Raw genomic sequence first — 25,230 nt, 5'->3', positions numbered from 1 at the left:
TGCGGATCTGGCGTGAAGACATTTATTATTCCAGTCTTTTCAGACACCTGGGTAGAATTTGTATCGGTTTGTGTCGTGTGACGTAGATAACGGCTCTTCGTGACCAAATGCTGCCATGTTGCTTTCTCTAATTTCCGCATAGTCTGTCTGATGTGACAGACATGTTAAATAAAACTTCCTTATGGGTCAATATTTCAACTATTTTGCATCAAAATCCCCGCACATGCTCAAGGCCTATTGATTATACATCTGCTCGACACAATTGTGTATTAGTTCATTATGGACCATTATGTTCAGTTATAAATCGAAGCTTTTTGACGCGCATGAGAAAAAGGTGATCTAGCAGGGTTTTAGCCAACGGATTTTCAAAGCAAACAGTCTAATGCGAATACACTGAGGTGCCAAATTATTAACTGAATTGGAGAGTCCGGGAAACCAGATATGCAAAGGATGAAGAAGAGAGAGAAAGATACACAGTACCCTCCTTGAATCCTGACAGTGGAAATATGCCTTTGGTTAAGAATATTCTCGCGTTTAGTTAGTTTCTTTATGTCTTTGAGGTAAGAACTACAAAGAATTTTGCGTAAGGAATGGGTAACAGAATTTTAATAGAAAAGCTGAACGGCACTTAAAAATCTTCGCTTAAGTTTTCTTTTGAAATGTTGTTTTAACCGGACCCGGAAATCTGTCTCGAATCCGCGCACTCAAGAGTGAGCTTAATTGTCAAGTAACAACTTTTGAAAGAAATGGATCAAAATTAATTTTTGTATCCCAGGGAGATTGAAAAGCAAACGACAAACAGCAACTGCAGCTTTGAATCCCGAAAGTAAAGCATTACCAAGAATTTTAACGCTTTTACGTGTATTTTTCCGGTTATGTGATCCTTAAAGGGAGCGTGTTTGCATTTTCATACAAGACTAAGCTACTGAAACAAATTTTGCAACGTAGGACATTCTCCGAAATGCGGCAACAATGTACACAATTTTCTGCTTGGTTTATGCTAAGGAGATTGTAGAGCCGAAATTCTTACAATTGCACCGAGCTATATAATGACGGAGACGTTAATGCATGAATAGGAACCACATATAGCATGAAGCACAAAGAATAGAAAGATTGATACATGCAAATAGCCTTAAAGTTCAATCCCAACAGCTAATGTTACTTATTGATTTCTGTTATCTTATAAGAGGACGAGTTCAAAGAATCTTAAATCGTTGTCTCAATGATAACGGTTTAACTCCGAAAAAATGAACACAGTAACCCGCAGAATTAGAAAGAAACTCATTCCTTGGAAAGGACTCTGCCAGTCTATGCCGATTTCAAAGTTGTGCGTTACGAAAGCGAGATCTCTGCCATTACATTTTTTTAGTCAATTTCCTTGTAAAAAAAAGGCCCCGGTGATAAATCGCAAAAGGAAAAAAACTGAAAGGACAAAAGGAAACAATTTGAAATGATAGCGAATCGATTTCAGAAGCAGGAAAATTTGCAAACAGCAAAATTCCAAGATCTTGATCAAATTTTGTTAAGATACAGTCAACATAAACGCATCTCAATTTTCAATAAAGAAACACATGGAAAATGCAAAATAACTCTTCACAATGACGATAATAATCAACGCCTTACCTTTCACTGCAAAAGAGAGATTTCCAAGGACGACCAAAATCAGCAAAGCTGACAGTGAAGAAAATGCAGGATTCATTTTGAAGCGCGTCTTTGACCACTGTATCGCTGTGTGATGTGTTCTCCGAGAATGCCAGGTTCTTGTATCAGTTCAACGAAGTTCTGATTAATTTAAATCTATTAGCTACGTAAACGATATATCATGTTATAAGAGAACAACCAGGAAATTGTTGAAATTATTTCACAAACAATGTAAATTTCCTGTGCACGTGAACAATAAGCATGTGATATTTTAAGAACTGAATGTTCAAGCCTGCTACAGCGGTTCAGAGTACAATAAGATATCGGAGATGACTAAGGAAGTTCGGGCATCGTCCCATTAAAAAAGAAATAAACCAAGTTTAACTTCTCTTTTTATCTTTATCATTAATTATCATTGAATTTCTTTTTTTTTTTTATTTGTTAGGAATTATAGTATGGCTCTTTTCACCATGCAAGCTAGCTAAGCGCTGTGCACGTGAACAATCAACATGTGATATTTTAAGCAATACATGTCCAAGCCTGCTACAGCGGTTCTAGGTACAATGTTCAGAGGTGACTAAGGAAGTTTTTACATCGTCCCATTAAAAAAGAAATTAACCAAGATTATCCTCGTCATCGACTTTCTTTTGCATATTTTGTAGTAAGAAATCAAAGTATTGCTTTTTGCACCAAGCTAGCAAAGCGCTGTGCGAGAGCCGAAAATTACAAGTCACCATGGAGCAGGTTACGGCTGTTTACTTCGGGATGGTAATTAGAGTATTTATTTGGGGTCGGAATTAAAGGGAAGTTTATCGCAACGAATTTCGCACCAGATCACAACACTTTGTTTTTTGAGAACCTTCTTGGTAACACATTTAAAAACATACTAACGTCATGCCTACCAAAAATTAGATTTAGCTCAGCGAGTTTCGAAAATTACACTGGTATGAAGCAGGTTTAGACTGTTTACTCGGTGATAATTGGGTCAGGAATTAAAGGGAAGTTTATTTCAATGAATTCCCAGCCAGATCAGACAGGAAGATCAGACTTGCATTTTGCACTCAGGTTTTTTTTTTTAGGAATCTTGTGGTCTACACTTTTAAAAGAATATACGAACAACATTCAAAGAATAAGATTTAGAAAATATAGTCTTTGTGAAACCACATATTACTCACCGGCTGTCAGCTTGGCTAGAGACTACACTCCACCTTTTCGGAGACTTCCCAGGGATCCTTTATGAGAGAGTAGACTGGAGACGAGGCAAATATCGCCTCGCCCCAACCATTCTCGTCCCCAGAGCCGCTTGTCCCTTTTGGCCGGTTGAGCCTGGGGCACGAGAAACATGTGTCTCTGCAAGGGGCACATTATTTGATTAGATAGAACTTCATCAAAGAAATTGAAATTAAGCAAATCAAATCAAATTAACCGGTTTTAAAACCCCTTTGTTGTAGGGGATTTTACTACGGTTGATTTTATTGGTTAGAATTAAATTCTCTTTGTTAAAATCTAGATAAATATAGATTACTTCATAGAAAGTGGGACGTACGGATTTTTATTCACGAGTTGCACAACTTTTGTTTGGAAAAACGAACGAGTGAGCGAAGCGAACGAGTAAGTTTTCCAAAGTTTTGCAACGAGTGAATAAAAAATCCGTACAAAGCACTTTCTATGCTGTAATTTGTTTATTATAACGAGAATTCAACCATTGTAAACTTGACGCGATTTTTCTCCTAAGTTAATTCATAAACCTTTGACATATTACAGTTTGACCGTAGAGGGAGGAAAAACAGAGCAGCAAAATGCACATCGCTTTTCAAGCGAAATCACTTTTTAAAATTCGAAAAATTACTGCCAACAAAATCTCCTGAAAAAACTTCATTTAATTAAACACATTGCGTTAATTTTTGAAAGCAAAACTTTTGGTATCGCATCGAGTATAAGCGTCGCTACAAGCGAATCGACTAAACACGCAGGCGAATTTTGAACAAAATTGTGATAACACAAGGAGTCGGTTAATTAAGCAATAATAGCGACGTAAATCCACATTCAGAAATACAATCTACTTAACCATGGTGTTCCCAAGAGTGCTTGAATATTCTTAGAAAGTCTGCGGATGCGTTGCAATTTGAAAGAAATTCTTGTCCGCCGGCTTCGCTTTCATTTATCGACACTTCGCTTTATCGTTATCATCTCATTACTGTATCCTTTCGGTTTTGCTTAGCGAGTTCCTGTTTGCTTGCCTTTCCATAAAGTTCTCCAAAGACCAAGGTTTAATTTATTAAGGAGCAAATCGTGTAGCCATGTTTTCCAAGCATAAACTGCCGCCGGAAGCAAACTTGCCGCTCGCTGTTCAACCTTTTTGGAAACCATTTGAGTTCGCACGCTCTGATTGGTTGGGTCGTTCCACTCTAGATGCTCATTGGTTATATTTTTCACATGTGAAGAAAGGTATACGCAAAGCTGATTGGACGTATCGCTTTTCTCACATGTGAAAATATAGCATATAGAAATCTATTTGCAAGGTTTATTGCCCAAAATTCTCGCTATATATGTAATAAAGGATGTAATGTCCCTCAGAGTCAATTTATTGTTCTTTGTGCCTCAGGCTCTGCCGCGTACAAGAATGATTACTTCCATATGCAATGTAGCTGCTGATCAGTAAATCGTTTTCTGAAGAAATACCCCTTAAAAAGGCAAAAATGCTAGACTGAGAGCACTAGTTTTTCTCGCATCTTTAAAAGAAAGAAAGAAAAATAACTGCGGAGTAGTAGTAAACAAATGTCGACTAGGGAACACACCATTTATTTTTTTGAGGTACATGTAGGAAGTTGGCCAATTACGAAAAAAAATATCAGTTGCACAAGAAAAGTAGGAGAAAAACAAATTGTGCATATGTAAGCAAGGTAGAAAAAACCAAGTAGGCCCAACCTTAACCTGCAATCAGGCGTTTGCAGGTTAGCCCCACCTGGTAAACATGGAAGGTGCAAAAAAAATATTGCAAAGCGTTTTGATGGTAAGGGATGGGGAGCAGAAGGTGAAGGGGTATTCCCTTATATAAACCCTACAGGTATGTGCGGCGCCAAGGGGTAAGGTTTTTCAAGGCGCTTTGGTGTGAAAAGGGGTATGAGGTGAATGGGTTTAAAATTTACCACGATTAACAGCATTTACTTTAGATCATGGCAGTCACCATGACATTACTGTTATCTTGCGTGACATTGCGTGACCGGCACTTTGTCACGAATGGTGCAACTTGAAAGTACACTTCAGTTGGCTTTTATTTTGGACGTTCCCTTGCATTGCATCGTTCTCATTTATACATGGCTACCACAGACATCAGTTTTCAAAATTCCCTGACTTTTCCCAGAAAAAAATAAGATTTTCTGACTAAATAAAAACAAACTGATTGATATAATGTAGTCCCAAGCCTCCAGCCTTCAATGGTATAAATTCAGAGTAGTTTAAATTGTAAATTTTCCGGACTTTTCTTATTTGAAATGTTGAAATTTCCTGTCTTTTCCTCACCTTCAAGAATTTTATTTTTCCCTGGCCATTTTCTGACCAGTGCCAACCCTGTAGTACCGTGAAGTAACTCTACTTAAGTGACATAGCAGGTATAAGAACGGTAAAGATAAAATTACACGTTATCAGTCACCCTGCTCTATTTTATTATTTTACACTTTTACAACGTTGTGTTTCACAACTGGAAATATTTAATCTGTGGGATAGCACAATATAATGAAAAAATGCTGATCAATACCAAACTACACAAGAACTATATTAATCTGTCTAGCCCTATTTTCCTTAAAAATATAAAACAGCAAAATCAGCTTGAAACCTTCACCTGATTACATTTTTGGCATGATAAATTATAATTTGGCTTTCCAGGAATTCAGTTTAAAACTTGGTAATAAGATCTACCTTCTTGAAACGGGCAGGTCGAAAGTTATTTTTTTGTAAGTAGGTTTAGCGTGAAACGTGTTTTCTTTTGACATGTTGCTTGTCGCTTTGCATGCACTTTTCGGGAAAGAATTCAAAATTAAAAAAGAAAATCCAGTTACGCCACTTAAAACTACACGTCATCCATTCCGAGCTTAAGGTTTCATTTCTTGCCTAACATGATGTTCCGAAAACGCTGTCGTCACGACAAAAATCAATTATTTCAATGTATAATTCCCGGTATTTACTTTGCTGCAATCATCCTTTAGAACTAACTACCAATTACTATAATTATTGTAATTAATATAATAATTTGATTCGTTTTTGCATTATAATGATACGAATATGAGAACTGATATATTGAGAAAATGAAGTTTTCCAATATCCCGCCTTTATAGTTTTAAAGGTTTTGTATTACAGTATTCCACTAATAAATTTTCAAAGTTTATTTTTATTGTGCAGGGCGTGTAAAGCTAACAATCCGAACTCCTCGATTCCCTCAGGTAGTTTCAAAGAAGACTTCCACTTCGTCAGGTTGAAAGAACAAACTACCCGCCAGGAATCGCCGGGTGTCGGAGGATCCATAGCTGTAACCAGATGGCGGGCCGTAGGTGACTCCAAGGTTTGTGCCGGAATTCGTGTTCGATGAGGCGTGGTCAGCAATGTAAATATCGTACCCATTTCCAAATGTTGGTCCATGGGAAGAGCAACTGTAGATGGAGCAACATCTGTAAGAACTATACTTTCCTGTTTGATTTAGTTTCAGTGGTTGCCAACCAGGCTCGTTAACAAGTGAGAATAGGAAGGCTGCTGAATCGTACGGCCACTGACAACGGCCTAATAGGAAACAAACAATGGAAAAATGTCAAACGTTTATGATGCTTACTACACTTTGGATTGCTTCACATCGAACGCATTATATGAGGTTAATAGACCATTTCCGAGTTACCCTATGCCTTTGTTTCAAAACATGTATGTATGTATGTGCAAAACCATTCATATGATAATATGTTTCGCCTACAGGTCCATTTTCATGAAAATCAAACTCATTTTCATTTGAATGGTTTCGCACGTAGACTCGTTTTAAAACAGAGGCAAAGGGTAACTCGGAAATGGCCTATTAGATTGTTGGTCAACATTTCACTATAATTCCTAGACTTTGTACGGCCATTGTTCCCTGAAATTTGTCTCAAGGTTTGAATTAAGGTTAACCGTCCAATTAACATGCCTGAGGCTTGGGGATAATCCAGACATTTTGGTGTGCGCGTGGCTTGCTATTTACAACTTTTACCTAATTTGGGAATTCATATTTGTTTAAAAAATCGATACCTCATTCAGACCTCTAAAACTATTTAAAATGTCTGGTACATAAGCTCGCCTATCCAAGAAAGCATAATTTCAGTATTATCAAATGGAAGTTGATAAAGGTAAACTAGCTGCCCTAGCGAGCGTTAGTCGTTGGGAACTTTGCTCCGACGCAACACGCGAAACGTCAGCTTTTCAATACTCGATACGGCGGTTTTTTTAACTTTATCAACATCCAGCTGATTATCATCTAATAGACCATTTGCATTATGACGTAAAAGCGCAAGGAATTCTGGTAGTTGTAGTTAGGTTCGCGGGAAAACACCATTTCTGGCTTATGATTGGCTCAGGGCAGCCAAGCGTGAAGGTGGACATCCAGGACTTTTATTTTGATCTGAAGTTGAGCTGCAAAGTTTACGCTCTTGTCGCTTCGAAATTTGTTTATACATTTACTTTTTCAGTTACCTGTCAAAAAATAAAGAAAACAGGATGATAACTTTGGAATGAAAATTGACTGAGTTCTGTGTTTTAACCAAGACAGACAAATGTTGTTCGTGTTCAAGTAAGTTTAATATGTACGTTGTGTGGAGGAGTTGACTTGGTAGAAATTCATTCATTGCGGCCGACAACTTCTCTTGGTAAATAATTTCAGCCTAATATCACAGCTTCAAAAAATCGCGCACTGGAAACAGATTGCTTGAAAGGACGAGACATGGATATAACTAAATTTGTGTGGAATCAAGTGAAAGCGAGGCAAGCCATTGACTTTGTTTATCATCTATTTTCAGACGTTCAACAAACGATCGCTTCCATCGATCGCAGGTGAATTAATTCTTCACTGAAAAGCTTAGAAATTTTACCATATATCATGATTGCTCGGCGGGACGGTCAGTTTAATTTATTTTTACAGTGAGACAGAGAAACGAGTCAAATAATTTTCCTCGTTCAAACGAGCTTCATCGATGAATCATGAAGGATCAATCATAAAGGATTTTCAAGCTGATCAACCAAACTTCCCCGTGCAGGTGAATACAGATTACCGGTATTTGTTTTTATCTTAAAATTGTATTTTTTCGTCAAATTAGAACTGTAATTGCAATATTCTTTAACAAAGAAGTTTTCTTGTTTTTGTACTGGAAATGTCAACTCGTCGAGTAGCAGTTGTTGTTTCAATCCGAGCGAGGGCCGTGCGAGCAAATATAATTTTATTTCCATAATCTTGTTGATGAACGATTACTTGTGCGCCTCGAAAGGTGAGCCTCAAAAATTTTTACGAGTGTAGACATCATGTACTATACTCCCCCATGTTTAGTAAGGGTAAAATATTGCGTCTTCGTATATTATTTGAAAATACCTGGCAAGCAAAAGTTTTAGGAATTTAATTAAATAACCGCGCGAAATAAGACTCGACTGGAGGAAACACTCGTTGAAACTTCACTGCAAAACGCAACCCAGCAAATATACAATTTCTTGCATAACTTTTTTTTCATGTTAACGGACTTGTTTTTATACTGAGAGGTTGCTTTTTGCCCTTTAAATGAAGCCACAGGGACGTCTTCTTCGGTGAGAGTAATTTTCTTTACCTCCATCGCGATTTTCTTGAGCAAGCGAGCTTGATGACGATTCAAAATTTCCCGCGAACTTAACTACAACTACCAGAAGTCTTTGCGCATTTACGTCATAATGCAAATGGTCTATTGTTTCACTTGATCGTTGACGCTGCACAACAGTTTTTTAGGAAATAAGAAATTTCTTCTAAAATAAATACATTTATCTAGTACCCAGGAATGTCAAGTTCTGTTTGCGTAAGCATTTGAAGCGAGTTTCAATTTTCAAGTTATTTAATAACGGCAATTTAAAAAACGGCTTTATTACTCAATTCCAGAAAGTACAAAACATATTCTATTTCGGACCATCTTACATGCATGCCTTTCTTAGGTACCATACATCAGTGTCAGTTACGCTACTCTTTTTTTAGCAACTGAATTTGAGCCCTTTTGCTATCGCAATTTTTCCTACTGGAGCAGCAGGATTAAAAAACTCTGGATTTTTTCAGATATAGTCAAAGTCTGATGCCAACGAATATTTTAGATCTTAAGCCTTAGACTGAAGGCAGTCTCTTTCCTTTTCTTCTTTGTGACGCTAATTGCTCATTTGAAAAATTTTTAACATTTCCACTCGTGCGGAGAATCTGAGGGAAAAGACCGACTTCACGCAGTCTAGTTCAGCCTTGTTAATAACTGTAGAGTCAAATTGATTTCAAATCGGCAAATGAAATATGTTCGGGGACTCACACTTAAAAAATGACGGGATGTGAGTTAAAATCGTTTTTTTGAGGCTTGGCTCAATTTAGGTACATTTTTACCCCTACTATTGTATTAATGAATGATTAAGTGACATTGGTCGGATATCAGGGTTGCATCCCTTAAGTCACGCTAAGTGCCATATAGAGTCCTCCTCCCAACCCCACCACCCCCCCCCCCCCTACCCCAACTCTGTCTTCCCTGGATGGAGTCGAACAGTCACTGACGAAAATATAACTTCCAGATCATTTTAGAAAACATTGTAAATTAAGGCTGAAGAAAGTTTTTATCCTGCTCAAATATATTTATCCATTTATCTAAAGGGCGACGCTACTCTTGCCTTAAAGATTCCCTTTCATAAAGCATGCTAAAGTTTGAAGCCATTTTTTGTACACATATTTGTTTTACCTTCTAGTATGCGCATGTATTAAAGCAATATCATAATCATGTCACTTACTAGTCCATGAGGCGCTGGTGTACCCCCCGAAGATGTACTTTCCGACACGTATGATCGTAACAGTGGGGCCTTTATCGTCACAGTTGGCATGAAAAGTTGCTGCAGCCCAGCCATCCAGCGACGCACGCCAACAACGCTTCCAGTGAGAGTTGCTTTGCACGACAGGATTTAAGTATTCACTCAAAACCTTTAGATAACTGGCGTTCGTTTTCAAGATTTCTGAATCCTCTAAACCGGCTGCTGCAGGTGCTGAAAAAGAGAAGTGGACACATTGAACGCATTTTAAAGAACCGTTAGATGTTAGACTTTAGATGTTTTGAACAAAGGTAAAGTCCTTCTGCCAAATTAAAGTGGAAGCTTGATGTACGGTTGTGTGTCATGCCCCAAATAAAGTAACACTTGAGGTTTATAAAAGCTCTTAAACCATTGCTCCTAATAACCACATCTTATATAAAAAATAGAATTTCTACTGAATCAAGAGTCTGAAGTAAATTTGTACAGGATATTAAAACCTGTTGCTATTTTTTCTAAGGGGCTGTTTACATGATAACGGAATGACTCTCATCCCGAAACAAGATTCGTTCAAGAATGAACTTCGTTCTGCATTCACATGACAAAATCGAGCGGCTCAGTTTAAGGCGCAAGACGATGACTTCAAAAAGATGTCTTCTTCGAACTTATCCGGATCAGTGTGGACGGGTCTTTAAACACGAGCTGGGTGTGTATATTTACCTTTGCATTCTTCCAGTGTTTGTATCTTTTCTTTCAGTACTACCATGCTCTTTTCCATTTTGTTTAGTTCTTCCAAGATCGTTTCTTTTATTGTTGTCCTTTGTTGCAGCCGTTCTCCTGTCTTTGCCAGAACAGGTTTGAGTTCTTGTATCGGAATGGATGACAACAGACATGTCACAAAAGCAATCTTCAGCAGATGAGTGGCCATCTCTGTGAAAAGAAAGAAGAAAAAAAACATTACTCACAAGTAAACCCGCAAGCTAAAAGATGTTTTAAACTGCACGAGAAAATATAACGTGACACTTCTTTAAGACAAAAACAACTTCAACTTTAGTTGGTCTGGCACTCGATCTAATTGTACGTTTTGAATTTAAAAGTTAGATTTTCCGTAGATATACACTGAAAATAAGTTGTCAGCAAAAAAGAAGTTTAAACCATTGACAATACGACCACAACGAATTGCGGTAAGGCTAAATTAATGTCCGTATAAGTAATATTTAATAACAAGATTTTTTTCTCGTCAAATAGAATAGTCCTTTATGGTTTATACAACCTTTTTTAATTGAAGGAAATGCAAAGGCAGTGAATCCATTCAAAACAGAAACAATTTCAAAACTACAGTTACTGCGGATCACGGCTGAGAAATGTGCAAAGGATCGCACAGTCCCAAAAAATACACGCAAAGAAAACGAATTCTGTAGTGTCGAATATTTTCATGTCCCATGCATTTCACGTCTATTTCTTTTAATAATAATTATAATTCTAATAATAAAAATCGTAATAATAATAATATTAATAGCACATGGAAAAATCGGGCAGTTTTCGACAATTTTTTTTAACTAGTATTTGTTTAAGGTCGCGGGGGATATATACAGCATGAATAAATTCATGAAGCGAAATTTTGCTTGACCTGCATCTTTTAAAACGCTTATTCCTCGGCTGTTATGAATGTGATTAAGCTCAAATTTTACAGAGACATAAAGAAATGATAAAAGATTATGTATGTTATCTTTTATTTGGTAGATTGTACCTAACGGCAATGTTATAGCCACGATACTGCCAAATTGGGAAGAACATGATTTCGTGGCAGAATTTGTAGAACGAGTAGGAGACAGCACACTGTGATCTTGTCAAAAACTAATCAGTCAATATCTCTAGAGTGTCATAACAGAAGCGGATTTTTTAATTTAAAGTTTTCCAGCAAGTTATGGCGGTTTAAATGCGCAAATTTTAATTGAATGCCTTCTACCTCTTGCTAAAAGCGCTCTTTTAAAATTCCGCCTCTGTTATGACACACTACAGTATTCCTAGTTTACCTCTCTGCAGTGGCAGCTCATGAAGTTCTATATCCGCGCTGAATTCTCTGCTACAAAATTGTCGGAAAAGTCCAAACTTTGAGATTTCCGAAGGTGTCCCGATCAAAACACGGTCTCAAAATGGTAATTATGGTAATTATATTCCACGCTTTTATGGTGAGAACAATGCGTTTTCAAAGAGACAAACAATTCCAGACGCAAACACATCAAATCATGCGCGCGTGCTCATATTTTTTATGCAAATATCTCGATGTCAGTCGTTGAACTTCGTGCATACGCTTTAAATAAATGCATAATGATGAGCCTAAGGTGTCCCCCGCGACCTTAAGTAAAGTATTATTTCTTCAGATTACATGCCTATGTCTTGATTATTTTAGTTTTCTTTTAGGTGGATATTAGTTTAATCTTGTGTTTATATATCGGGTGTTTGGGAAGGAAATTTTGATACAAAGGTTTCTACTGAAGACTTCAATGTATTGCCTTTTAATAACGATCTATTAAAATTCACTTACAGAAAATTTCTTTGTACGCAAAGTGCCGTGGAATTTCAGTCAACTAAAATTCTTTGGCACTAATAACATACCGTGGATTCTCGGGTACCGGAATCCAGAATGACATTTGACATTTGCCGTACCGTGGAATATCCGGTTCCGGAGTCTCGAAATACAAGTCTCGTACCGTGGAGTTTTGCTCGAAAACGAACACTTCAATGAAAAGCAAATAAAGGATTATACGTGGTTGCGCGGAGATATGAAATTTAGCTTCGAGTGTTCAAATCGAGTGAGATATCGATTTGAACACGAGAAGAGAATTTTCATATCTCCAAGTTAAGCAACATGTATTATTTAGTATATTATATAAACCTACTAACAACGAAGATTTTGACGATTTTCCAAAGATTTCCGACGATTTCCGAAGATTTTTAAAATGTTGTCCGAAGGTTGTACAAATGTCTCCGAACATCTTCCGAACTTTTCCAAAAATTTCCGAAGATTGTACAGGGAGATCCGAAGATTTTTCGACTTAATATCGATTAACTTTGGCTTATTTAACATTGAAACATGGCAAACTTGAACGGAAAGCTTTCTTGTTATTGGCTTATCATTTAAGTTACCATGACGACATCAATATATTCACGTGCGAAGGAGAAAAATAGTATCTTCACTGTGCGCGATGAACATATGATTTTTTAGTAAAAGGAAAAATCCTGGTATTTCATTGGTGTTTATATAATGTATAGCAATTTTCTATAAAAAGAGAAGTAAATATTCAACTTGAGATACTGTGCTCGTATGCGGTACGCCATTATTCTCGACAAATCTGGAAGAATAAGCAAATTTTCGGGCCTTGACACGCCACGTTTTAATAACGTGTCTGCACATCGGATTTTCCTTGCCACGTAAAAAGTCGGGGAATCGGGGAAAAAATGCGTTTCTTGACACGCGGTGGACACGTCGCGTGTCGTGAAGCACGACACCTCCGGATTTTTCCGTATTCTCGTAGAATAAGGGTCCCAGTGGTATGATTTCCGAACCACGACACGGGCCTTTTAACGCAGTGGATCAATTATTTTAACTGGGTTGAAACACAAAACGGGAAAAACAAAATTTAAGATATAAACAAGTAGTAAAGATTTGAACATACGCTAATTAGGAGAGAAGGGAAAATTATAACTAAAAGAATCAATTAACCATTCAGGTACATATAAAAAAGAAACAATATAGAAATACCAGCAATGAATTTAACTTTCGTTAAAGCTTCTTTCTGAATACTAGGGTTTTATTTAACGAACAGAGTTCAAGAGGACCCAAAAGGGGGAAAATTGCATTTAAAAATGGCAACAACTGGTCATCTTTTCTGGACGTATCTAACCTAATAAATCATCAAGCGTAAAAAAAATACCCTGGTTTCCTCACTAACAGAATCCAAGAGGAATAAATTCTAGTACGAAACATTTTTCATTGAATTTGAAGATAAACCATTTTAATATCAAATTTAGTTTCCCCGCAGCTCGTCTATGAGCGAAATATGTTTTGTAACCTTATCATTTATATTTTCAGAACGAAAATAAACAGTTGAATTTCCTCGTGTACCCATTTGGCTTTATCCACGAAAAAGTGAGCAAGTATATTACTCAGCTCTTAATACTGCAAACTAGCTTTAAAGGACTCACCGCAATGTGGGTTCTTCGTTTATATTAGCTTTCCTCGTTCTTCTGTGATAGGCCTTGGTTGTTGGTTGGTCTTGGTTAGCTCTCTGTGCAGAACTGAATGTGATCGGTGGCTTTCAACTTTTTATGAAGCCCCTTTTAGCAACGATAAAATATAAAATTGACATCTGACAGGTAGGAAAAATGTGTTTAAGTGCTGCTTATAGCTATCGAGACTTGCTGACGCCAGTAGAGTTTGCAGACAGAGCATGCCCAGTTGTATTCACCTTGAGTGGGCCTCTTATTTACTCAAACGTAAAATTTTGCCGAGTTAAAATTAAAGAAAAAGAAAATTCACACTTATTCTGTAAACTTCAAGAAAAGTGAAGACATTTTCAGATAATGTGAATACTAGCATCAATCTTCTTTCTCGGAACTCGAGATTCAGGCTAATACTGAATTAAGAATAGCGCTCAATGTTTGCGATTTTCAACAAAAGATGACAAAGACTACGAAAAAGGGATGACGTAGCAGGTTTCACTTTCGTGTTTCAATAATACAGAACGTGACCATTTAAAAGCAATTAGCAAATGAGAACAAAGTAAGTGTCAAACTAAATAGACGTTTCGTGAAAACACTCTCTAACTGACAAAACGTTTTATCTATCTATCGTTTTATATGGCGCCAATAAGGTGTGTAAAGATACATTTACTTTACAAATACTTTAACTAAGAGACGTAATTATTTATCGAGATGATTTTCATAAAGCACGCACCAATGTTTCGCCCATTAAAAGTGACGTAACGAGAGGCAGTTTCTTAGGGAATAGGACCTCAAAAAAAGTGAAACAGCCAGAAAGAGCGTAAATACTAGCAACAATCTTCTTACAGATCAGTAAACTCAAGATTCAGGCTAATACTGAATTAAAAATAGCGCTCAAAGTTTACGATTTTAAAATAAAAGACGACACAGACTATTCGAACAAGGATGACGAAGCACATTTCTCAGTTGTTACCTAGGAAGATAATTGTTAAGTTTAGAATGCTTTTGCTGACAATATCCGTTTTCAAGAACACAAAACGGGTCCATTTGTGCAAAAAGCAACTGAGTAAACAGTTTTTAAAATGTCAAATAAAAATGACGTTACAAGAAAACACTTTCTCTAATAGACGAATCGTTCTACTAAGTGGCGTTGATATGGCGCCATTAGATGTTTGCCATTACATTTATCGAAATGATTCTCATTTAACGCACGCCAACTTTTTGCCCATTTCTAGTCACGAAATGAAATGCGATCAATATTACTTGTGCAACACAACTGAGTTTTATCTAAGAAATACTTTTGGGTAACTGTGAATAAACTGGTAAGGGTGAAAACTACACTGAATTCTCGTCACTAGACGCTGAAAAGAGATATTAATTATCTAAGGAAATATCGTACTCGAAAATACTGTCGAAGCTCCCGAATGCGAACACCCGCAGGTAGTAAAACAAGTGTCCGTGGGGGCTGGTCGCTCACCAGAATCTTCTTTGAAATCTGAGAAATCTACTTTATCATCCTTCTTCGAATAGTCTTTGTTGTCTTTCATTTTAAAATTGTAAAATTTGAGCGCTCTTTGAATACTCAAGATGTTTTTAGCCTGTTTTTGTCATTTGCTTGGTGCAAAATTGGATGCGTTTTGTGCTCTTGAAACCGATTATCAATATAAGACATATAATAAGTCTGTGCTTAAACAGTGTTTTTAATTTCTTCTTCGTACAGTATTTGTCGTTTTTTTTTTTTAAATTGTAAAGTTTAAGCGCTATTTTAATGCTCAACATTACCCTTGAACTTAAGTTCCAAATTGCTAGAATGATTGTTAACATTTACGGCCCTCTGGCTGTTGCACTTTTGTTGAAGCGCCTACCTATCCCTCATACTGCTTATGGCCGCTTACAAAGATCATTATCGTAAGCCGCCAGCCCCCATGTATGGAACCTTTTGTGCTACCTTGGGTGTCAGCATTCGAGAGCTTCGACTGTACTTTGGAGAATTCCCCTAAAAAAACAATATCTCTAGTAGGCATCTAGTGTCAAAAAAATTCAGTGTGCTTTCCATCCTGACCAGTGTATTCACAGTTACCCAAAAGTAGTTCTTTAAACAAGCAATTTATCCCCGGCCCCAAAATTTTTTCAGGCTTTTTTATTACAATTGAATAAATTGGAAATACACTGCGACGATCATTTGTCACTTTCATATACATCCGCAGTTCATATATGAATCATTTCATATACATTACATCAAGCAATTTATTGTTAGATAAAACTCATTTGCGTTGCAGTTGATCCCCTTTCGTCTTTCCTTAACAATCATTTTAGCAATTTGGAACTCAAAATCAAGGGTAATGTTGAGCATTAAAATAGCGCTCAACTTTACATTTGTAAAATAAAAAACGTCAAATACTGTACGAAGAAGGAAATAAGAACACTGCTGCGTATACCTTCAACGGGTGATTTTTTCAAAAAACCTGTTTTCAAGCCAAATCATTGATTTATCTCCATTTTCCACAAAAAAAAAAAATTTAAAAAAAACTTAAAACGCAGCGATTTTTCCACATAAACGTACTTCTTCAATACAAGTCAAAAGTCCGCAAATTGTTTAAAGCCAATTAGAGCGTGTCAACCGCAGAGTTCTACGTGAAACTTTTCGCAGCGATCTCATCTCGCATTTCATGTCACTTTTCTTTCTTTTTTTCTACAATTTCATCACAACGATTTATCAAGAATCGTATTTTTTGTCGGTCAAAAATATTCACCCAACACAATATTTGACAAAAATATTCGATCCTTTTGTCAGGGATTTATAAAGCAGCGACAACCGACCCGACTTTAAACGCCTTTGTGACGAATTCGATCGGCTGCGAACAATGCATTTCGCAAGCGAGTTTCGTCCCTGCACTCCTGGCGGCACACTAGGCGGTTGCCCAAGAATTCATAGCGAATTAAGTTGTCGATATTTGGCTTGAAATCTGTTTCTCATCCAGTTTTGCTCTGCTTCCAAGACTTATTTTCTTTCCATGTCTCACAAACAAGCGACTACAAATCCCGGAAGGTTTTCCTGTTCGGAGCGCCTCTAGTGACTCATTTGGAATCTCCTGGTTTTCTGCTGGCTGGTTTATGCCCAGTAGGCGACTGCAGTATCCACAGTGTTGACGCATGGCGCAGCAAAGTTGTGAAATGTTCGTAAACCTTTAGAAGCGAAAAAAGCGACTTTGTGTTTATGCGAGTGTCTCCTCTTTAAATGAATTGATAGGGTGTAAAAAAAAATTACGGATTGGCACAAAATTTGGTCCAAACATTTTCAAAACATTTAGCAAAAAAAGCATGTGAGGGATTCGAAATAGATCTCCCGCTATGGCCTTTCTCGTTACAAGTATCTGTAAAGTTTGAATTCGATACCCGATAAATTCGCTAGATCAAGAAGCGAAACAGGTCATTTCGGGTTTCCGGGCCATTGTTTTCGTGCAGTTAAACAGAATTGAAGCGAAATAAATTTTATCTGATAGTACATTTTATTAGCTTTGTATTGATATATAGCTTACGGTGGCTGGGTCTAAAACAGCGCGCTTAATTTTATTTGGCTAAGGACACCCGCGAAGGTATAATAACCCTAACCTTAAGACTTATTATATTGATAATCAAGTTTCAAGAAAAAAAAAACGCAACCATTTTTGCACCAAGCAAATGACAAAAACAGGCTCAAACATTTTGAGTATTAAAAAAGCGCTTAAATTTACAGTTTTAAAATTAAAGACGACACAGACTATACGAAGAAGGATAACGAAGCACATTTCTCAGTTTTTACCTAGGAAGATAATTGTTAAGTTTAGAATGCTTTTGCTAACAACATCCGTTTTTCGAGAGCACAAAACGCGACCATTTGTGCAAAAAGCAAATTAGTAAACACTTTATAAAATGTCAAACAAAACTGACGTTAAAAGAAAAGACTCTCTCTTATGTACGATTCATTTTAATAAATGGCTTTGAGTGGCGCCATTAGATGTTCACCATTACATTAACTTTCAAAAGACTTTAAGTTACAGTCGTACATTTGTATCTAAATGATTCTCATATACCGCACGCAATATTTTGACCATTACTACTCATGAAATGAATGGCGATTGATATTAGTTATGCAACGCAACTGAGTTATATCTAACAATAAATTACTTGTTTAAAGAAATACTTTTTGGTAACTGTTAATATATACTGGTAAGGATGAAAAACACACTGAATTCTCGTAATAGCCAGCGTAGCTTGGCGTTCTAGTCTGTCGGGGAGAGCGAGAAATCGCGCGTGCGAGCAAAGCGACTAGAACGCCAAGCTACGCTGGCTATTTTCGTCACTAGACGCTGAATAGAGATATTGTTTTGTTCTAGGAAAATACTCGAAAATACTGTCTAAACTCCCGAATGCAGACACCCACAGGAAGTAAAAAAGGGTCCATGGGGGCTGCCCGCTTACGAGAATGATCTTTGTAAGCAGCCAGAAGCAGTATGAGGGAGAGGTGGCCGCTTCAACAAAAGAGCAACAGCCAGATGGCGCGTAAATGTTAACAATAATTCTCGCAATTTGGAACTCAAATAAGTTCAAGGGAAATGTTGAGCATTGAAATTGCACTCAAACTTTATAATTTTTATATAAAAACGTCAAACACTATATGAAGAAGGAATTAAGAACACTGTTTTAGTTAAGACTTATCATATTGATAATCGAGTTTCAAGAACACTAAAGTCAACCATTTTTGCACAAAGCAAATGAGAAAAACAGGCTAAAAAATTTTGAGTAGTTAAACATCGCTCAAAATTTACAGTTTTAAAATATAAGACGACAAAGACTATTCGAAGAAGGATAATAAAGCAGATTTTTCAGTTGTTACCTAGGAAAATAATTATTTAAGTTAAGAATGCTTTTGCTGAAAATTTCCTTTTTTCAAGAACACAAAACGCGACATTTTGCAACATGCAAATGAGTAAACGCTTTTTAAAATGTAAAATTAAGTGACATTACAAGAAAACACTTTCTCTAACAGATGAAACGTTGTATCGAATGGCTTTGATATGGCGCAATTAAATGTTTACCATTACTTTCTATATACTTTACACAACCATCGTAAATGTGTATCGAAATGATTCTCATATAACGCATGCAAAATTTTTTGGCATTACGAGTCACAAAACGAAAAAACGATCGCTTTTGTTAATCTGACATAAAAGTCTTCTAGCTAAAGCAATAAAATAGTTGTCTAAAGAAAGTATTTTTCGGTGACCGAGTATTGGTCATGCATGATGGAAACCACACTGAAGTTTCCTCACTAGGCACTGTCTAGAGACATTGTTTTTACTGAAATACTGTCAAAGCTCCACGAAAGTGGACACCCACAGAAAGCAAAAGAGTGCCTGTAAGTGGGACTGGCCGCTTACGGGAATGATCTTTGTGAGTGGCCAGAGTGGCCATTAGTAGAATAAGGAATAGCTGGCCGCTTCAACAAAAGTGCAACAGCCAGAAAGCGCGTAAATATCAACAATCATTCTTACAATTTGTAACTCAATTTCAAAGCTATGTTGAGTATGAAAATAGTGTTCATATTTTTACGATTTTAATATATATGTCGACAAAGACTAAAATTACGAAGAAGGAATAAGGAAGCTGGTTTATCAATTGTTACCTTAGGGGAGATAATTGTTTAAACTCAGAAAGCTTTTGTTGACATTCAAGTTTTAAGAACACAAAACTCGACCATTGTTACAACAAGCAAATGAGTAAGCATTCTTTAAAATGTCAAGCTAAAAAGACGTTTCATGAAAACACTTTCTGTAATAGACGGTTCGTTTTACTGAATATGGCGCCATTAGAAGTTTACCATTACATTTACTTCCCAAATACCTTTTCTTACAGACGAAAATTTGTATCGAAATTTACTAGTCACGAAAAGAAAGGCGATCAATATTACTTTTGTAGCGCAACTGAGTTTCATTAAACAATAAATTGCTTGTTTAAATAAATACTTTTGGGTAACTGTAAATACTCTGGTCAGGATGGAAATCACACTGAATTCTCGTCACTAGACGCTGACTAGAGATATTGTTTTTTTAGAAAATACTCGAAAAAACTGTCAAAGCTCCCGAATGCGGACACCCACAGGAAGCACAAAAGTGTCCGTGCGGGCTTGCAGCTTACGACAATGATCTTTGTAAGCGGCCATTAGCAGTATGAAGGAAAGGTGGCCGCTTCAACAAAAGTGAAACAGCAAGAAGTCTCGTAAATGTTAACAATCATACTCGCAATTTGGAACCCAAGTTCAAGTTAAATGTTGAGCATTGAAATTTCATTTAAACTTTACAATTTAAAAATGAAAAACGACAAACACTATACGAATAATGCCGGAATAAAGAACACTGTTTAAGTTCAGGCTTATTGTATCGATAACCAAATTTCCAGAACACAGAACCCAACCAAATCATTTTTTGTTTGCACCAAGCAAATGACAAAAACAGGACTCTGACTAGAGAAATTGTTTTTTCAGGAAAATACTCGAAAATACTGTCGAGGCTCCCGAATGCGGACACCCACACAAAGTAAAAAAGTGTCAATGGCGGCTGGCCGCTTACGAGTATGATCTTTATAAGCGGCCATTAGCAGTGTGAGGGATAGGTGGCCGCTTCAACAAAACAGCAACAGCCAGATGGCGCGTAAATGTTAACAATCATTCTCGCGATTTGGAAATCAAATGTTTTCAAGGGAAAAATTGAGCATTGAAATTGCACTCAAACTTTATAATTTTTACATAAAAACGACAACCACTATACGAAGAAGGCATTAAGAACACTGTTTAAGTTAAGACTTATCATATTGATAATCGACTTTCAAGAACACTAAACTCAACCATTTTTGCACCAAGCAAATGAGAAAAACAGCGGGCTAAAAAAATTTTGAGTAGTAAAATAGCGCTCAAATTTTACAGTTTTAAAATATAAGACCACAAAGACTATTCGAAGAAGGATAATAAAGCAGATTTTTCAGTTGTTACCTAGGAAAATAAATGCTAAGTTAAGAATGCTTTTACTGACCATTTCCTTGTGCAACATTGTGCAACGTGCAAATGGGTAAACACTTTTTAAAATGTTAAATTAATTAAGTGACATCACAAGAAAACACTTTCTCTAAAAGATGAAACGTTGTATCGAATGGCTTTGATATGGCGCCATTAGATGTTTACCATTACTTTACTTTCCATATTCTTTACACAACTATCGTAAATGTGTATCGAAATGATTCTCAGATAACGCATGCAAATTTTTTGGCCGATACGAGTCACGAAGCGAAAAAAAAATCGCTAAAAACTCGCTTATGTTCCATAAAATTGTTCTAGCTAAAGCAATAAAATGGTTCTTTGAAGAAAGTATTTCTCGGTGACTGAGTATTGGTCATGCATGATGGAAACCACACTGAAGTTTCGTCACTAGACACTGTCTAGAGACATTGTTTTTTACTGAAATACTGTCAAAGCTCCACGAAAGTACAGTGGACAACCACAGAAAGCAAAAACGTGCCCGTAAGCGGGACTGGCCGCGGCTTACGGGAATGATCTTTGTGAGCCAGTGGCCATTAGCAGAGTAAGGGATAGCTGGCCGCTTCAACAAAAGTGCAACAGCCAGAGGGCGCGTACGTAAATATCCGGCAACAATTATTCTTACAATTCGGAACTCAAGTTCAAAGCTATGTTGAGTATGAAAATAGAGCATACATATTTTTACGATTTTATTATAAAAGAGGACAAACACTATAAATAATGAAGAAGGAATAAAGCGGAATAAAGAAGAGAATTGTCAATTGCTACCTTACGGAAAATAATTGTTTAAACTGGAAATGCTTTTGTTGACATTCAAGTTTCAAAAACACAAAACTCGACCATTGTTACAACAGAGCAAATGAGTAAACACTTCTTTAAATAATGTCAAACTAACAAGACGTTTCATGAAAACACTTCTTGTAATAGACCATTCGTTTTACGGGATATGGCGCAATTTGATGTTTACCATTACATTTTCTTTCCAAACACTTTACCCAACAGACGTAAATTTGTATCGAAATTTACAAGTCATAAAATAAAAGGTTATCGCTATCAATATTACCTATGCAACGCAACTGAGTTCTTTCCACATAGAGCTCAAGTTAACGATAAGAGCCACATAACTCTAAGACTCAATTTATAAGGTTTTGTATGGGAATGAAACAATTTTGTCTTACGATATATAAACTCGAACGTTTTATAAATGAAATTGACTTACACTGCTGCTATGTCGTGTCCGTTCTTGTTTGCCAGCTTCTCAGGCCAATTTGAAGTAATTCGACGAGTTATTGCTTTTGAACACGTGTTCTTTATTAAATAAATATTCCCAAGGCTGGAAAGCATTAATTAACGACTGCATCTTACCCGAAGCGAAATATCTTCCGTTAAATTGGTAAAGTCGCTGCGGAATTTCACCACCGTAACCTCCGGTAATTTCTCTTTCCTATCGTTGTCTCTCTGGTTCCGAGTGCTGTACTGAAGCGTAGAAAAATCCTTCAAAAAGCAAATTTTTGCTTTTCTTATTACATGTAACAGGTGAAACAACACACAAAATGGCGCTGGGTAGACAAAATATACATTAGTGGGGAAGGCATGAGGATATTGTCACTAACTCCAAATTACGCTGTGGGACCCGGAGAGGTCCCGATCCCACAGCATCACTTAAAAAATATCCCTCCCTTTTCTAAAACGAGGATTTTCTATATCCTGTATAGAATGACATATAAATCGATCTCTCTGGATCTAAATGACATATAATATAGGTAAGACTAGGGCTTTCCACAAGTTGCTTGGCAATTTTTTAGCAACTTTTCATGTTTTGAGCAACTTTTTCCCCTTCGGGCAACATTTTTCCTCTCGAGCAACTTGCTGCATTTTGAGAAATTTCCAGACCGAAGATCTCCGAAGATTATCCGAGTGTTGTTCAAAGGCAATATGAACGTTTCCGAAAATTTACGAAGTTTGCCGAAGATTTTCGAGAAACATCCGTAGACGTTTCAACTTTTGGCTCATTCTGCTTTACAACATTACAAAACTCGTCAGCAAACATGACGTCATAGATATCTTAACGATTTTTCTCAGTTTAAGAAATCCTTGTTATTTAACAACTGTTCCCCTTAATATGTTACTTAGATACTTCTTTTGCTGTAAAATTGCATAAAACTGCTTAGAAATCTAACCCTCAAAAAAAATTAGCATATATTTAGAGAAATTCTGTTGATTAGAAGCAGCGTTTTGGATTTTTTGGAGCAACTTTTGAGCAACTTTTAGAGAAATTACTGGCAACTTTTTGGAAAATCTCGAGCAACTTGTGGAAAGCCCTAGGTAAGACCATAGCTTCATTGCAACCAAATTTGTCTCCTGGGCATTACAATTAAAAGTTACAAGCAAACAAGATTAACTTTGAAAACTGTTCAGCCCAACAACATTTTATTAGAATTATAAAACCGTGGAACACTATCAGTAATCTCGCCTCCTCAATAAAAATTTTCTAGTCTTAGTTTATTCAAACTTTTTCTGAGCGCCACTTATTTTACTTTACTGGGCACTACCTATGAAAATGAGATGCCCTGCACCTAGTTCCTATCCAGTTACTGCCCTAGCCACCACCCTTAATGTTACTAATATTATATGCATCTTGTTTTTAACCATAAGTAATCAATTATTTTTTTTTGCAATTTTTATTACATTTTAGATTTTTATCGCAATTTGCACTAGCTTTTAGGGTCGCGCCTCGCATGGGTAACTTTTCCCGTTCGCGCAATTCCTATGTTGTCCTTTTTTATTCCACTATTTATTTTATATTATATTGTATTTTAAATTTTGACACCAATAAAGTTAAAAGACAAAAACCCATATTGCAATCCATTTCAATCTTCGTCACTTTTGGCCATTCGTACCATCTTTTGTATTTGCCGTGTTATTAAAATGTTCCTTCACTGTTTTAAAAGGTTATTTTTATATTTCGCCGAGCTAGATGCTCACTTCCCATGCCGAAATGTGGCTAAAATCCGTGACACAGTCCCTTTAAAATCGATGACCCTACATATAGATATACTCACTAAAGATTGCCTCTTCTATACAAACGCTTACTTGTTCTCATCGCCGCCTTTTAGCCCGGGAGGTTCTGGTTTCCAGTCCTTTACTAGGGTCACCATCTTGGCAGCGTCCATGAGCCCGAAGCCACAAAACTTGAATGATTTGCTTGTGGTACTGAAGTCGCTTTAGACACAAAGCAGGTTGGCTTCAGACCTTCCTCTCGTTTCTCCCGAGACCAGCAAGCAGCAGTCGGCAGTTTACTCCGAATGGAAACATGTTTGCCTGGTACTTCACTGCTGATGAATGCACTGAGAAAAAAATGATCTCCATTAAGTAGGACTTGATCGATATCTTGGAACCTCTATTCGTGAATCAGCATAAAATGCTCACATAATAGAGCAGCCAAACCCATAAAAATATCTTGTCTTCCTCGTGATTCATCCCTAAACTGTTCATGACCTTGATGAATACTTCCCAAGGTTTATGGTGTCTTTGATCTCCATTCCTGCTCGAAATCGATCGATATATCACATGTCTATTTAAACCTGCATTTTAAGATATGTCATCACAAACACAAAAGAGTGGTTACCCCGGATGGCATACACATTACCCCGGATATAAAAAAAACGCATCGACTGCGCATGTCTTCGATCTTACATCCCACAAAAAACAGGGGCTCTCAAATCTGATAAGAGGATAAATGAAAATAAAAGTTTACCTGCTTTTGTCGCTACTTTGTTCTTTATACGCGGTCTGCAAGTTGGTTGTCTGGAATAGTTTATAGGCGGCCAGCCGGAGCGAGAAGATTTGAACCGAGAAATCTTCGGAAACCCTCAGAACTCTTAATTTATACTTGACACTATATAGCACTCATAAAGTGATCGGACGTCGCCCCGAGAATTAATATTTCCGAACGGTTTTCGACCGTCCCAGACCCCACATCTTTCTCGATTCCAGATCTCCCACCTGCTAGACCGAGTACTAAAAATTCAAAATGGCTGCTAAGCACATAACGCGACGATTGGTAAGGTATAATTTATTTTTATTTATCCTTATAGCTGATGTGAGGGCTCCTTGTGACTTAATTTGGCTCTTACTCGCTATTGTAAAGAATAGGCTGTTGCCTCGCTAGGGCTCGACAGCCAAAATGGCAAATGTGCTAGACTGAGAGCACTAGTCTTTCTCGCATATCCTTGAAAAAAAAAGAGAGAAAAATGACCCCGAAGAAACTAAGTAGTAGG

The 25,230-nt window shown here is 36.9% G+C and overlaps 2 protein-coding genes across 5 annotated transcripts in view; both read right to left on the bottom strand.

Annotated features, from left to right (window-relative positions):
- Positions 1-1,758, bottom strand: part of LOC144664642 (uncharacterized) — a 43,427-nt gene extending 41,669 nt beyond the window's left edge. For both annotated transcript variants that reach the window (XM_078525808.1, XM_078525807.1), the window contains exon 1: positions 1,624-1,758. In XM_078525808.1, coding sequence (XP_078381934.1) covers positions 1,624-1,699 — 76 coding nt within the window. In that variant the 5' untranslated portion in view covers positions 1,700-1,758. The remainder of the gene's footprint in view (positions 1-1,623) is intronic.
- The window catches only part of LOC144664796 (uncharacterized), a 65,428-nt gene extending 42,999 nt beyond the window's left edge, over positions 1-22,429 (bottom strand). For 2 of the 3 annotated variants that reach the window (XR_013572849.1, XR_013572850.1), the window contains exons 1-5: positions 22,316-22,429; positions 13,864-13,995; positions 10,375-10,584; positions 9,643-9,891; positions 5,317-6,414 (exon numbers count right to left, since the gene is read on the bottom strand). Coding sequence is in view for 1 of the 3 variants with exons in the window: in XM_078526014.1 (XP_078382140.1) it covers positions 6,077-6,414; positions 9,643-9,891; positions 10,375-10,582 (795 nt within the window). In the remaining 2 variants the exon portion in view is untranslated. Of the gene's footprint in view, positions 1-5,282; positions 6,415-9,642; positions 9,892-10,374; positions 10,585-13,863; positions 13,996-22,315 lie in introns of those variants that run through there. The other variant, XM_078526014.1, reaches the window with a different exon arrangement.
- Between the last annotated feature and the right edge of the window lie 2,801 nt (positions 22,430-25,230).

This window comes from Oculina patagonica, chromosome 9, assembly GCF_052425735.1.
Source record: "Oculina patagonica isolate OP01 chromosome 9, crgOcupat, whole genome shotgun sequence".
NCBI lineage: Eukaryota > Metazoa > Cnidaria > Anthozoa > Scleractinia > Oculinidae > Oculina > Oculina patagonica.
The sequence above is the reverse complement of the archived record's forward strand: the minus strand, read 5'-3'. Positions and strand labels throughout refer to the sequence as shown.